General features: G+C 39.8%; 2 protein-coding genes across 15 annotated transcripts in view; one reads left to right on the top strand and one right to left on the bottom strand.

Annotated features, from left to right (window-relative positions):
* Positions 1 to 1,957, top strand: part of LOC134359209 (protein PHTF2-like) — a 90,784-nt gene extending 88,827 nt beyond the window's left edge. For all 3 annotated transcript variants that reach the window (XM_063072164.1, XM_063072163.1, XM_063072165.1), the window contains one exon: positions 914 to 1,957. In XM_063072164.1, the coding sequence (XP_062928234.1) occupies positions 914 to 934 (21 nt within the window). In that variant the 3' untranslated portion in view covers positions 935 to 1,957. The remainder of the gene's footprint in view (positions 1 to 913) is intronic.
* A 7,469-nt stretch (positions 1,958 to 9,426) lies between these two features.
* The window catches only part of magi2a (membrane associated guanylate kinase, WW and PDZ domain containing 2a), a 600,063-nt gene continuing 593,057 nt past the window's right edge, over positions 9,427 to 16,432 (bottom strand). For 4 of the 12 annotated variants that reach the window (XM_063072811.1, XM_063072813.1, XM_063072815.1 and 1 more), the window contains one exon: positions 9,427 to 11,434. In XM_063072811.1, coding sequence (XP_062928881.1) covers positions 10,635 to 11,434 — 800 coding nt within the window. In that variant the 3' untranslated portion in view covers positions 9,427 to 10,634. Of the gene's footprint in view, positions 11,435 to 11,853; positions 11,905 to 16,432 lie in introns of all 12 variants that reach the window. The other 8 variants (XM_063072817.1, XM_063072819.1, XM_063072812.1 and 5 more) reach the window with 6 other exon arrangements.

Below are 16,432 nucleotides of genomic sequence, written 5' to 3'. Positions count from 1 at the left end.
TTTTTGACGATTTGTCATCTAATTTCTGCTAATTCCTGATGTAAATTCATATTCATCAATTTATGATAGTTCCCTTAAAAAAAATCTGTACTGAAAAGGAACAAAAAATAACAATCAACTTCCAATACTGCACCAGGTGGTTGAAATGCACTTGGTTCTGAATCAGCCCTGGATTTCAACATTGCATTCTATTGGAAACATTCCCATCTTTCACACTTATTGCATCATATCCATTCAGTAATTGAACCTGCTGAGATAACAGATAAATGTAAATTGTCAATCATTGCAATGACTTGGTAATTACCAATTGTGAGCAAAGACTAATTCACACATGGCAGTTAAAATACTGAGACCTTAGCGTAAAAGATGGAGTTCATGGCCATCAAATAGTTTATGGGCATGAATTAATCCTGTAATAAATTGAATGTGATTTTACATCAGGAATGTGTGATAGAGGAAAGAAAGCAAAGTGATCATCAGAAGTGAGCATTAGCCATTTGGAAGAGTTTTGGATGGAATGTACAGATGATGTCATTAGTAAGATCCCATTTACAGCACACAAATTACTCTAATGTTAAGTGTGGTTATCACATGGATTTCCATAGAATAAACCTAATGAATGGTTCAGAAGAGAACATCACAGTGCACTGGTTTCATTGCTGCTAATTCCTGGGTAATTCTTGTTTTTGTTACTACCACAATGTAGTAACAAAAACAAGAACCATGCAGTAGGAAGTTAACTATCATAAAACCTGAAAAATGCTGCAGATAATTTGAGGCTTTTGAGGTACTATTACCAAGGGACAATTGTAAACACATGATTGAAATAATGTTACTGAGCACTAAAGAAATTTGGACCACAGCTGAAGATAGTAAAGTAAATTTAAAATATTTGTTTTGTTTTTCTTAACAGCTCTGGAAAATAAAGTCCTGATAAGGTGTAAAATATCATTGAAACACAGCAACCCAGGGAAATCAGGCACCTGTCTCACAGCTGACTATTCCACTTTGGACATATGGAATTGCTTACATTTGGAAAAATTGTGCAATTTATATTTTATTTTTGTTATGTGTTTCACTTTTTAATGTTGTGTTTCACTGTTTTTGCACTTATTTAGTTATCAAATTATTTTGATTTATAAGTATTACTTTGTGGTCAATTTTTATTCAGTATGTAGCAAATAAAATACTTTTGATATATTCTCATTACAGCAATAAAGCTTTATGCCTCCCTCAGTGGAAGGTGTTTTAATAGAAGCAACTTTAAAATTAGCAAGAAATGTATTTATTCAAACAATGGACCGTTATCATAGCTGCACCTCTGATGGTTGTTTTACTAGGGAAGTGATATCTACTTAACTAGTGGTATTTGTTTATTCTGATCTGGATGGAAACGTATGTTTGATAAAGACTGAAGTGCATTTTGATAAGTGAAAGAATGTATTATTGCAGATTTAAGGACAAATAATCTGTTAAACTAAAAGTGGTGGTACTTTCATTATATGCCTTTGAGGGCATTGAAATCTGGTTCAGTGCAGTATATTTGGTTTAGCATATATGGCAGGTAATGGCAATGTGTATGCAAAGTAATATCAACTACAAAACAAAAATTTTGTCTGGTAAATAGGAGGTATAACTGGCATTTACCTTTGAAGGAATAAATATTTTGTGACTGACAATTGAGAAAAGTTCTCCATAATTGTATCTGAAATTTATCACTTCCTATTTGCTTGTATATTGTTTATTTCTATAATGCAGATACTTTTATGGCAAGGTTCAAATAAGAACTAGTTATCAATTCAAGTTGTGTATTTAATATTTTATATTTAATGCATGTATTGGAACTGAACTTGCATTTTTCCAATCAAAACTTTTTTGTATAATCTTTACAAAAATGAAGAATTGAATGTACTGAACTGAAGAATATTTTTGTGCTATTTGTGGAATAAATAGGAGGTTCCAGAGCACTATTTACATCCCTTCTCCACTGTTCTCCTCTATAACTGTCATACTAAGCTGTTAATGTCAAGTGTGCCTTTGGGAACATCCATGTATCTTTCTGTCACTCGTATACCACTTAGTAATGGAACTGATTTATGCTTTTAATAACTAAGTCCCCTGTCTATGATCTTACCATATATTTATATGTGTAAGGTGAAGAGATCCAGAAAAAACATATACTTTCATGATAGTCTTGTGACTAACTGAAGGAAGAGTTAGTAAGAGATTTGAAAGTGGGAGTCCTGACAAAGGGTCTCGGCCTGAAACGTCGACTGTACCTCTTCCTAGAGATGCTGCTTGGCCTGCTGCATTCACCAGCAACTTTGGTGTGTGTTGCTCAAATTTCCAGCATCTGCAGAATTCCTGTTGTTTGCAGCTTAAAATAAATGACTGCTGCTAGTGGGGTGAAAGAATTGGGAAGGTTGTAAGAACTTGGAATACAGGCAGAGAGGCGAGGAAAATTTGTAAATATGAGGCAAGGACAAAACCATGTAGATATTTTAAGGATGAGTGAAATTTTAATTCTGAGAACTGGGAATTGCTGTAGGCATTAGATAATAGAGATAGGTGGGACTTTGTGCATTTATTGGAAGTAGGGTTCTAGGCAATGTGCAATAGATTTGGATAATCTGAAGTCAATGAAGTGTGCAGAATGGAAGGTATATCAATATTGTGACAAAAGCCATTGTATCTGAAGCTGTTAGGTTGCCTACTGTAGACAAGGAAATGCAAGGATGCCATTGAGTGTTATTAACAGACTTATAGAAGCTGATTCCATGGAGGTAATTCAGATAAGTGTTTTGAGTGGGGAAAATTAGGAATACCATCACTTACAAGGTCATTTCCAAGATTCACATCTTTCTCACTTAAAAATAAGTTCTTAATTGTTGCTAGATCAAAATCCTGGAACACAATAGCACAACGGCAAAGTAAAAAGTACCCTTGTAGTGAAGATACTCCTACAATACTGTCAGATAGAGAATTCCAGAATTTCAACCCAGTGACGTTGGAGTATGTTTCAGAATCAAGATGGTGGGCAACTTGGAGAGTGGTAGCATTTCCTGTGCCTGGGGACCTTGTCCTTGCTCATGGGTTTGAGAGGCGTGGTTGACGTGTTGGTATCCAGTTCTCACTTTCTTGTTCATTCATGAACTAGGACTCATGAAATAGAAGCCCAAAACATTGTTTGACTGCATTCGAGAATTTGCTCCATTTTGGGTTATATATGAGCACTTTCAGAAGACATCTGCTCTTAAATTCTTGCAGATGTGCCAGATTTCCTATCAGTAACATTCGTCTTTCATACTGCGCAGTCTAAGCTGTTTGATCTCTTTCTGGAATGTTGTATGTACTTATCTTTAGTTACTTTATCCTTGGCAGCACTGCTTACAGCTTTCTGAATCCCAGTACTCGTGCAATGGGATTGCCTCACTACATCAAGCTCCTTCATTAAGATGCTTTTCAAAACTAATCTCTAACTTTTGGCCATGTTTTCTAGCCCACAGGTTAATAGTACATTCTAATTACTTTTCTGTATTAGATACTTAACTATATTAAAGGTGATGCAAACATAGTTGCTGGGCCAAGATAGGCCTGGTTAAACGAGGCCAAATGACCATTTGTGAGGAACTCTGTTAATCAATTAGTTCCATGAGCAGCATGAAGCAATTGGTGTGCCAGATGGTGAATAGGAGTGTCTTTGCTATAGATGGCAAAGCTTCTTTTGAACTGCTCTCGGTTGAAGATTTCCAGTCACTGAAGCCTGCAACAGCCTCAGCAAAAGGTGCTCCAACAGAAGCCTTAACCAGCAGAAGATTTTAGATTTTAGCTGAGGGACAGAAATGGGTAAGGAGAGAGGGCACCACATCCAGTTTAAAATTGTTCAACTTTTTTGACACGCGTTATCATCTGCTAATCACAATTCACACCCAGTGATATAACTAAATGCTAGCACCTACAATTGTCAGATATGCTAGTGTCCCTTGTTGACTTATGAACTGTGAATCATCGTGCAAACCCAAATAATCACTTGACTGAATCCACCGAAGTGCAAGATTCTGTGTTGGTGTATGTCATACACAATCCTGTGGCAGTGTATCCTCAGAAATCTCGGCTTCTGGAGTCAACAGCACTTGTAAAAGATATATTTTAGTACAGTGTTAAAAAATTATCAAAATTCATATGAAGGTGTGGACGCTATAGCTAGTGCCAGCAGACTGCCCTTACCTCATTGCTCTCAAAAGTGGCTGTGAGCTGCTCCTTGCAGTGCCACAGGTACCAACTTAAATATTCACAAGTTTGTTAGTGACATAAAGCCATGTGAGAGATGAATGGTGACAAAAGGCTATCAGGGGATATGGATAAGCTTAGTGACTAGGTAAATAACATGGCAGATGGAGCACAATGTGGAAAAATGTGAGGTCATTTGCTTTCATAGAAGTAAAAGAGCTGAGTAGAGATATTAGGAATTGTTAATAAAGATAGAAGAGACTGCTGATGCTGGAATCTGGAGGAATTCAGAAAGGCAGGAAATGGACAGTTGATGTTTTGGGTTGAAACTCATCATCTGAACTGATAGAGGCGAGAAGGCTGGAGCATGGGCTAGCAAGTGATAGGTGGATCCTGATGAGGAGGAGTGATAAGCAGATGGAGGATAGGATGGTAGAAATAGCAACAGAAGCTTAGAAGTGACAAAGTGATGAAATCCAATGGGAATGGAAGGTGGAGCAGGGAACCATATAAGGGAGGTGGGTGGGAAGATGAGACCAGGAGGAGGAGGGGACCCGGTACAAGTGGATGATGAGCAGATGAAATAGGGGGAGGGGCTGTTGGGAATTGTTGTTCAGAATGACCTGGCTGTCTCGGTGTTTAATTCACATAATTACTTACTGCTTTTGCAAGTTGGCCACAAAGCAACTGGAATGTTTGCCTTTATTGGATAAGGAACAAACTACAAGTGTAGATGTTGTACCCAAATTGTGTATTAGTGAGATAAAATATAGTTGAATCATGGAGTAGGCTGAAGGACCTCATTTGCTGAGTTTCCACGTGCTAGCATGAGTGCAGCACCAAAAACACGCAACACTATTCAAGACACTGCAGGCTGCTTGAATGCTATCCCATCCTGCAACCTAAGCATTGATTTCCTAGAACACTGGCACATACTGTCTACAAAGTGCAGCATTTGAAAATATACAATTATTTGCTTCATTGCTCCAACAGCATCTCCCAAATTGTGACTATACTATAAGGGAAGCTGAACAGCAGGTATATGGGAACACCACCACCTGCAGGTTTTCCTCCATGCAGATGTGGAAATATATTGTCAGTCCTTTTTTCCTATTGAAAATGTCAGTATTAGTAAAATGATCCTTTTAGGACCAGTTTTGAGTCTACACCCACTTTAAGGAGCTCAAGGCATAGCTTGTCAAACTTCTCTGGAGTAAGTTTGTTAAAAATGCCTCTGATTTTCTGAAGACTCCAAATCGTCTAAAAATGTATTCGCCCCTCTGCCAGAAGAATGGGGCTGTGGTTCAAGAAACAGCACAGTATCCTCTTGGGCAATAAGTAACAGATAATTAGGGCATGGATCATGAAAAATGTCAAACTTTTTTTTCCATTTGTACAATGTTATAAAACTTAGCAAAGTAGTTAGTGATGCATAGTTATGTTTCACACTTGTCTCTATTAAATTCCATCTGCTATTTTTTCAGCTGGTCCAGATCCCACTGCAAACTTTGATAGTCTTCCTCAGTGACCACTATGTCCCCATTCTTGGTGTCATCTACAAATTTGCTGATCCCGTTAACCATATTATCATCCAGATTGTTGATATAGATGACAAACAATGGACCTAACAGCAATCCCTGTGCCACCATCTACTACTACTCCCTGGCCTGTCCTACAAAGCCAATGTCTATTCCAATTAACTACCTTATCCTAAATGCCAAGCGACTGAACCTACCTGACCAACTTCCTATGCGGGATCTTGTTAAAGGCCTTGCAGAAGTCCATGTAAACAATATCCACTACCTTCCTGGTAACTTCCTTGAAAAATTCTATAAAATTAGTTAAAAATGACCTACCATGTACAAAGCTAAGTTAACTACACATAATGAGTCCCTATCTATTCAAACACCTATATATCCAATCCCTTAGAATACCTTCCAATAACTTACCCAGAGCCTTTCATAAATAACAGAACAACATTAGCCATCCTCTTATTCTCTGGCATCTCACCTGTTTCTAAGGACATTTTAACTACCTCTGTTAGAGCCCCTGCAAGGTCTGAGGTCAGGCCCTGGGATTTATCCACCCTAATTTGCCTCAAGACAGCAAACACCCCCTCCTCTGAAATCAGTATACAGCCTATAACCTCATTGCTGCTTTGTTTCACTTCTATAGACTCTGCATCCGTCTCCGTCTCCTGAGTAAACATAGATGCAAAAAATCTGTTTAAGATCTCCTTCATCTCTTTTGCCCCTATGCATAGATGACTACTCTGATCTTTAAGACCAATTTTGTCCCTTGCTATTCTTTTGCTCTAAACACATCTGCAGAAGCTCTTGAGATTCTCCTTCGCCTTGCCTGCTAGAGCAACCTCATGTCTTCTTTTAGCTCTCCTGATTTCCTTCAAGAGAAGTGTCCTCTTGCATTTCATATGCTCGACAAGTACCTCATTTGTTCCATCCTATACCTGCTACAGTTGCAAGAAAAAGTTTGTGAACCCTTTGCAATTACTTGGTTTTCTGTATTAATTACTCATAAAATTTGGTCTGATCTTCATCTAAGTCACAACAATAGACAAACACAATCTGCCTAAACTAATAACACACAAACAATTGTACTTCTCATCAATACTGAGTGCACCATTTCAACCATCAGTCTAGGTTCCAAAAATTATGTGAACCTCTGGGGTAATGTTGTTTACAAAAGCTACTTGGAGTCCGGTGTTCAAATCAACTAGATGAGCTTAGCGGTGTGGGTCTTAGAGGTGCCCTGACCTTTCAAAAAGACACACTAAAGTCAGGTTACTGACAGAGCCTGCTCTTCTCAAGAAAGACCCGATTATGTGCAGCACACCTCAATCAAAACAACTTTCAGAGAACCTTTGAAGAACTGTAGAGATGCATGAAGCTGGAAAAGGCTACAAAAGTGTTTCTAAAGACCTGAGTGTCCATCAGTCCACAGGAAGAAAATTTACCTACAAATGGAGGAAATTCAGTACTGTTGCTACTCTCACTAGGAGTGGGTGTCCTGCAGAGATCACACCAAGAGCACAACAAGCAATGTTCTGTGGAGAGAAGGGACAAAAATTGAACTTTTTGGCAAAAATGCACACTGCTATGTTTGGACGGAAAAGGGCATGACACGCCAACATCAAAACCTCATCCCGACATACAAATTCTGTTCTCTCAAAATTTCACTTTTGAAGTCCTCCCACTTAACAAGCACCTTTGCTTGAAATCAACCTATCTCAGTTCACACTTTCTAGATCCTTTCTGATGCCATCAAAATTGGCCTTTCTATTATTTAGAATCTCAATCGCAAGGACCAAACCTATGCTTCTCCATAATTGGTCATAGTCATAGAAAACTACAGAACAGAAACAGGCTCTTCGGCCCATTTAGTCTGTACCAAACCATCGACCTGCACCATAACCATAGTCCTCCATATCCCTCCCATCCATGTACCCATCCAAACTTCTCTTAAACGTGAAATCAAAATTACATCTACCACTTGCGATGGTAGCTTCTTCCACATTCATCACCTGCTAGGTGATATTTTCCCTCATTTTCCCTTTAAATGTTTTACTGTTCACCCTTAACCCTCATCTCTAGTTATAGTCACACAACCTCAGTGGAAAAACCTGCTTGCATTTACCCTATCTATACCCCTCATAATTTTATACACCATTATCAAATCTTTCCTCAGTCTTCTATGTTCCAAGAAATAAAGTTGTAATCTATTCAATCTTTCCTTATAACTTAGGTCTTCCAGTCCCGGCAACATCCTTGTAAATTTTCTCTGTGCTCTTTCAATCTTACATTTTTCCTGTAGGGAGGTAACCAAAACTGCACACAGTATTCCAAATTAGGCCAATGTCTTATACAAATTCAACGTAACATCCTGTACTTAATACTTTGGTCTATGAAGGCCTATGTGTCAAAGGCTTTCTTTATGACCCTATCTATCTGTGACACCACTTTCAATGAATTATGGATTTGTATTCCCAGGCTCTTTTGTTCTACCACACTCCTCAGTGCCCTGACCTACACTGATTGGTCCTTACAAAGTGCAACACCTCACACTTGTCTGCCTTAAGTTCCATTTTTCAGCACATTTTTTCCAGCTGGTCCAGATCCCGCTGGAAGCTTTAATATTCTTCTTTGCTGTCCACTACACCCCAATCTTGGTGTCATCTGCAAATCTGCTAAGCCAGTTAATAACATTATCATCCAGATTGTTGATATAGATAACAAACAACGGACCCTGCAGTAGTCCCTGCAATTCTTCACTAGTCACAAGCCTCCAGTCAGAGAGGCAATCATCTACTAGCACTCTCTGCCTTATCCCGCAAAGCCAATCTCTAATCTAATTTACTACTTCATCTTGAATGCCACGCAACTGAACCTTCTTGACTAACCTCCTATTTGGCACCTTGTGAAATGCCTTGCTGAAGTCCATGTGGACAATATCCACTGCTCAATGCTTAACCTTCATCAATTTTCCTGGTAGCTTCCTCAAAAAAATGTTAAGATTGGTTAGACATGACCTGTCACACACAAAGCCAGGCTGACTATCCCTAATCAGTCCATGTCTATCTAAATACTCATATATCTAGTCCCTTTCAATAAATACCTTCCAAGAACTTTCCCACTACTAATGTCAGGCTCACCTGCCTACAATCTCGTGGTTTACCTTTAGAGTCTTTCTTAAATAGAGGAACAACATTAGCTATCCTCCAATCCTCTGACACCTCATCTATTGCTAAGGATGACTTAAATATCTCTGCTAGGGCCCCTGCAATTTCTGCACCTTGATCATCTGATGCAAAGTGTTTCCCAACACAATGTTTTGAAAAATGCTTTGTATGCTATGATCTGTCTTGATAAGTCTTTTCATGCCATTGAAAAAAATTGAGCCCCTTTGTAATCGGTTCATAAATAGCAATTCTCAAAGACAAGAGAAAGGGTGTTAACTGCCAATGTTCTAATATCTGAAAGGCCCTAACAGAGTCTTGAATAACGGGTGTTGGTAGAACATAACAGTAATAGAAAACTGAAACACAACAAGAGCTTGAACAACACAATAAATAAATATACATAACATCATGAATGTGAATACAAGTCTTAAAGGTCAGTAAATCTTATTTTCAGAGATAAAAGATGTTGGAAGTCCCCAAGAAAACACTCATTATAGAGTATGCATTTTATTTGACAGTGTTTCAGATAGAATATCATAAACAAGATTTCTGTAAAAGTTAATTTATCCATTGTGGTGCATTTCATAAAAATAGTTGCTCACTTACAGTCTTTGTGACTAATAATACATGGAATCATATTTATAGATACTGTACAAGGTAAATTCACAGCTAACACTAGACAGCAATACTGATCCAAAGGATAAGTGACGTGCCATGTTCACAGATCATTTTGATTACAGACAGCATACAGCAATTATTGCACAAGTAACAGCTGTGAGTTGTGCAAAATATAGTTTGCTTATGCAATCGTAATCCCAGTTTTTCATGAATCTAAAACCAGAGAGTAATACAGGTACGTGCACTACAATACGGAAGCATTGTCCAAAACCTGATAATACTGTAGATTTTTAATGGCAGAAACCAGGTTATGGCTAGGCCAGAGGATAAAGTAGACAGAACCTTGTTCAGGTTCCCCTAAGTTAAAAGAAAATCACTTCCACTTCTTGCTCTTACACTACTTTTGTGCTTGGTTCACTGATAAGAATATAAGGGTGGAGTACTTTTGAGATATGATGCCATTTAATTTGAATATGTTAGCTTGTGTTACTCTTAGTAACAAGGCCCTGGCATTATTTAGAATAACTTTAACCCCTGGGCTAGGCATTTGTTTGAAAATTGATTATTTACAAAAATTCAGACTTCTACTTTACTTCAGTGCCTCTTTCGTCAGTGCAGTTTTACTTAAGGCCAGACTCTTAACAACCAATGTCCCCACTATACAAAGATTACTGATACCATACATGTGACTACAGCATACAGATGAAGCAAATCCTTCATATATTTTGTTTTAGAAACTAAAGCACCAATATTGTTCTTGCTCATGGAGGTTAAGCTACCAACATAATCACACTGCACTGATCCACACAGTTCACGAGTTTTTCAATGGTCCTACAGCAAGAGTCGCAGCAATACAACTTCCGTTTACTGAAGTCTCAAAATACCGCTGGTTGTACTTTTATTCAAAAAAATCTTTCATGCCCAAAGAATATTATTCCTATTATATTGTTAATGCAAATGCTTCCAGTTTATAAGGCTGGGTGACTGGTTCAAATTAAGTTAAAAGTACAAGATAAATAATCTGATTAGAGGAAATAGTGAGATAACATCCTGCATCTATACTACAGTGGGGAGATAACATATAAACAGTTTATCTGCCTGTGGTGGCAGCACTAGGTTTAAGCGTACTAGGATATCGATCGGAACCAGGGATTTTCCATGGCCCAGGCGAGACGGTTGATTTCCGAGATACAGTGTTATTACCTTGAATAGCAAGATTTGAGTGTGGATGCTTCTCACTGGAGGTCTTTTGGGGTCTTCCATCAAGGTCTTTGTTGACCTGTTCTAAGGCATTTTCGTGGAAATTACCAATTTCTCCAGTATTAGTCTGTAAGCTAAAATCTGCTTTTATTTTGTTTTTATGTGTTTCCAGCAATTTTCTCTCACTGATATCTGCAACTTTGTGATCTTCCTTTAAGCCAGGAGACCTTCCCCTCCTGGAAGCTGGCGACATGGATCTACCACGTTTATGTTTCTCATTGCTTCTCTTGTCAAACTTGTCCTCCCCCAGTTTTTTCTCTGTAAAGCATTTCCTTCCAGTTGCTCTGTTTTCAGAGGTGGTCCTGCCACCATCTTTCCTTTTGCTGTTTTCTGTAGAGAGCCTTGCAATGTTCTTTTTAGAAGTTCGATGCTGCTTCAACTTGTCTACTCTGCTAGGGCTCTCCAATCTATTTCTTCTCTCATTGTGATCTACAAAGTGCTCCCTTCTCACAATGTCATGTTCTTTCTTAGTATCCCATAACGTCTCTGGGGGTAGCTGGTGAATGGAATCACAGGTTGGAGCAGAATGCAATGATGATGATGGTGCTATCTGATCGTCGGGGATCATGGTTATTTCCGACAGGCTAGGGGAGCCTGCAGTGGAGGCATTCCAGGAGCTGTAGTTGTCTGCTAAAATGATAATAAAAGGTTCAGTGTAGGCTTGGACTCAAAAAATATAATCTTGTTTTGGAGTGTAATTTGCCAGTTGTAAATTTAGATATTACTAATTTAAATTCAAATTTTCAGATTCATGGCTTATTTAAAATTCTCTTAATTTGTACATTAATATAAAATTTCTAGTAACTGAAGATAAATATATAAAAACAAGTACATTAATAAAAGTTTAAACAAATGTGATTACAGACTATTTGCAACTACTTCTTTTGGCATCTAGTGCAGAACGTAAGAATTCTGAGAACTCAAGACCAATGAAATTAGATATGTAAAAATTATTTAATGACTAGGACTACATTTTTACTTAATTTTGTATATAAACATTTGTGTACAGTACTCTAAACATGACTTGCTTAATAAAATATTGTCCTCACCATCTTTTTATTTTCCTGGCTCCCACTATCCATTTTGGAGGTGGGAGGAACCTGTAAAAAGCAGATTTTCATTGGTTCTAGTTTTTAAGCCAACTACAAGTAAGAGGAAAATGGGCCAGTCAGTTTGGGAAGGTTAACAAAGATGCGTGAAATATAATTACACAACAAAACCGAACAAAATCAAGATATTCACTGATGCCCAGCAGAATAAAGGCTACCTGGATCTGTCCCAAATAATGGGACATCTTGTCAAAGTTGATTTCTTTTAATACAAAAGTTGGAAATTTCTTCATAATTACTTCTACTCTGATATTATACTGTCTCCTGCAATATGATACTTGCATGTTAATTGGGGATTTATCTTTGGTAAAATTACAGAAAGAGTTGTGATGATATTCCTGGCTCAAATTTGCTATGAAAAACTAAAGCTGTCCTTGTTCTTTCAGTAACACAAGGATGAGAAAATCTGCAGATGCTGGAAATCCAAGCAACACGCACAAAATGCTGGAAGAACTCAGCAGGTCAGGCAGCATCTATGGAAAAGAGTAAACAGTCAAGGTCTTGGCCTGAAACACTGACTGTTTACTCTTTTCCATAGATGCTGCCTGACCTGCTGAGCTTCTTCAGAAGTTTGTGTGTGTTCCTTGTCCTTTGAGATTTTCACTGATTTCCATTAAGTATGCAGTAAGAAAGTTTAGGGATCAGATTACACTAAAGTCTTTTGAAAGGAAGTTTGGTATGGATCTTTTGAGATCAATACTATGCATTACGGGTTAATTTAAGGGGGGCCTTGCCAGATGGTGTCTTTTTGAAGAGGTTTTATAATATCCTTGCAGGCAAATCTTTGTTGGAAGCGCAAGTTCAGTTAACTTAAAGTAGCATTAACTTATGTATGAGCTATCAAAGTAAAAATTTATCAAATTTATTGAAAAGTAGCAACAGCAGCAATAACCTGAAAATGTTTAGATATTGGACACAAGCTAACCGTTCAAATTCAAATGACTTGAATGCGGTAGGTCACGTTTCTATGTACTAAATCTGTAGGTGCAATTTACAGCTTTTTGTGTTTTGTAAAGTTTTATCACACAATCGTGTAACACCCTTAACATCATAACATGAATTTCAAGAACTACAAAACTAGGGGCAGCAAGTACCTGAAAGTCAGAATGCTAAGAATGAAGTATAAGTCAGCGTAATTTCAACATGAGAAACCGAGAGCTATCGTTGCTTTGAACTATAGTTATTAACCTGTTCCTGAGCTTATTAGACTTAGGGATACCAAGAGGGGCACAAAGTTCTTGACAAGTATGGTTAAAAAGAATCCCAAGGCATTCTATGCATACATCAAGAGCAAGACGATATCTAGGGAGAGAGTAGGATGTGTGAAGCGGATACTTGAAAGTATCAAAAGAGGAGGTTGAAACACATCTCAGAATCATCCACACTTGATAAGCAAAAAGATGAACCGATATTTGTCCCAGCTGACATCCCACCAATCTCACCCCCACAACATCAATTTAACATCAGCCCTCCCAAGCTGAGCGAGGTGAAGGAGGCAGTGCAGAAGGCAAGATCGGCATCAGCGCCAGGCCCTAACGGTGTTCCGTATTGTGTCTACAAGAACACCCCGGGTGTTCCGAAATTCCTTTGGAAAAACATGAGGGTTGCGTGGGAAAAGCAAATTATCCCCAAAGCCTGGAGAAGAGCGGGGGGAGTTCTGATCCCAAAAGAAAAGAATTCGTCCACCATCGAGCAGTTTTGCCAAATAAACCTTCTGAACATAGAGGGCAAGATCTTTTTCAGCGTGTTGGCGCAAAGACTTACAAAGTATCTTAAACAAAATCATTTCATTGATACGTCAATCCAAAAGGCTGGCATAGCAGGCTTCCCAGGATGCCTTGAACATACCAGCGTCATATGGCATCAAATCCAGATGGCTAAGAAAGAAAGAAAGGATCTGTATGTCTTGTTCCTCGACCTGGCCAACGCCTATGGATCAGTTCCTCATTCCCTACTGTGGACTGCATTTGAATTCTTTCAGGTGCCTGCAACAATAACAAATCTGGTAAAACACTACTTCCAGGATCTGCAAGTCTGTCTCACAACATCAGACTTCACCACAGCGTGGCAACCACTGGAAGTAGGCATCATGGCCGGGTGCACCATCTCCCCATTGGCCTTTACTATGGCAATGGAGCTCATTATCAGAGCCTCAAAATGGGTTGCGGGAGGAAAAGGGCTACTGTTTGGTCAACGGTTACCACCGATACGAGCCTATATGGACAATATAACGATACTGACGACAACTGTCTCCCGCACCAAGAAACTTCTGGAAAAGCTTCATCAAAACATCACATGGGCGAGGATGAAGACCAAACCCAGCAAGTGCAGAAGCATCTCCATCGTCAAAGGTCAAGTCACGGATAAAATATTTCAGATTGACGGGACCCCTGTCCCAATTGTTTCAGAAATGCCAGTGAAGAGCTTGGGCCGATGGTATGATGCTAAGCTCAAGGACACTGAGCAGTTTAAACAACCCAAAAAGGATACCATCATGTACATAGCTCGCATCAACAAGACCTGACTGCCAGGAAAACCCAAGCTGTGGTGCTTCCAGTTCGGCATACTCCCAAGACTCGTGTGGCCTTTAACAGGGTATGAAATCCCCATCAGCAAAGTGGAAAAGCTTGAAAGAATGATCAGCACACATGTAAAACAGTGGCTTGGACTTCCATGACGCTTAAGTCCTGTTGGACTGTACGGGAACGGCAAATTGGAATTACCAATTGCAAGTCTTGTGGAAGAATTCAAATGCACCAAAGCAAGGTTGGTCATGACCCTCATTGAATCCGAAGATACTGTTATTCAAACAGTGGCACCCTCGTGTGGCAACGGGGAGGAAGTGGACCCCATCTGAAGCTGTTCAGAGTGCTAAGTCTGCTCTTCGCCTCAGGGATGTGGTTGGCCAAGTCCAACATGGGAGAGCCGGGCTCAGGCTTGTCCCAAAGGCTCTTCAATGGCACAAGGCAACATCAATGCAGAAGAGACGACTCATGGTGGAGGAGTTGAGAAGACAGGAGGAGGCAGAGCGACATGCCAGGAGGAGGCAGAGCGACACGCCAGGGCCGTCTCAATGACCAAGTAGGGCCACTGGACTAATTGGGAGAGCCTGGAAAAGAGGAAACTTAGCTGGCATGACATCTGGGAGATGGAGGGATCGCGGCTAAGTTTTGTCATCAGGGCCACTTATGACCTCCTACCCACACCCCAGAACCTGAACCAGTGGTGGGGAGAAGACCCTGTTTGCTCTCTTTGTCAAGCACCCGGATCACTAAGGCAAATTTTAACAGGATGCACCACAAGCCTCACCCAGGGGCGGCACACTTGGTGGCATAACCAAGTTCTCAGACAGCTGGCATCAATCTTGGAACAGAGGCGAATCATCACAAATGCTCTCCCAGAAACATCGGCAGGAAATGTCCACATTACATGATTTGTACCAGCAGGTCAACCACCAGAGCACCATATAACATCAAAGGATGTAAGCATTCTACAGGTTGCTTCGGATTGGAAAATGAACGTGGACTTGGAAAAAGAGCTTGTTTCCCCCCAGACATTGCTGCTACAACACTACGGCCAGACATGGTCCTGTGGTCCACAACAGCCAAGCTGGCGTATGTTGTGGAATTGACAGTACCATGGGAAGATGGTGTCGAAGAAGCTTATGAGAGGAAAAAGACCAAGTACCCTGAACTGGCAACTGAAGCTGCCCAGAATGGCTGGATGACCAAGATTTTCCCTGTAGAAGTGGGATGCAGGGGATTCGTTGCTACATCTACAACCAGTCTATTGAAGAAGATGGGGGTGAGGGGTTACTCCCTCCAACAAGCAATCAAGTCCTGTCAAATGCAACAGAAGAAAGCAGCAGTTGGATTTGGATTAAAAGGAAAGACAACAACTGGGCTGCAAGATGAAGACAGGAGGGTATGGAACTGAGGGGGGTGTATCTGGGACACCAGGTAGCACCATTGAGCCCTCTGGAGACGTGGTGGGCTTATCAACGAAACGTCAAAGAAGGAGGATGCCCACCTGATGACCCTGATAACGTACCTACCCTCCCTCCTTGTCACCACTCCAAACCCACTGCCAACATCGAGAGTGCCAATTTACCATAGGGATTGAAACATCAAGTCCTAGTAGCTCTACTGAAGGGAACACCTGCTGGGAAGCAGAGGCTGTGGCATTTTACATCCGTGTTTTCCAAGCAAAACGATGTGGAAAACAGGGAGACCAGTGTACAGCATGCTTATTTGCTAGGACATTTCAAGATAAAAGAGGAAGTGCTGTTGTGTCTCTTAATGTCCCCAGGGCCTGAACTTCACATTATTGAGAGAGGTAGGAAATAACACTGCTTCAGCCTTGGCCAATTTCTTCACATCCTCTCTAGCCATGGGCGAAGTCCTAGAGGACTGGTAAGCTAATGTTGTTCTATTATTCAAGAAAGGGAATAAGGATAATCCCAGAACTGTAGACTGATGAGGATTTTACAGATAGGATTTATGAGCATTTGGAAAAACAT

Source organism: Mobula hypostoma, chromosome 20 (assembly GCF_963921235.1).
Source record: "Mobula hypostoma chromosome 20, sMobHyp1.1, whole genome shotgun sequence".
NCBI classification, from domain to species: domain Eukaryota; kingdom Metazoa; phylum Chordata; class Chondrichthyes; order Myliobatiformes; family Myliobatidae; genus Mobula; species Mobula hypostoma.
Note: the sequence above shows the minus strand (reverse complement) of the source record. Positions and strands in the feature narration are given on the sequence as shown.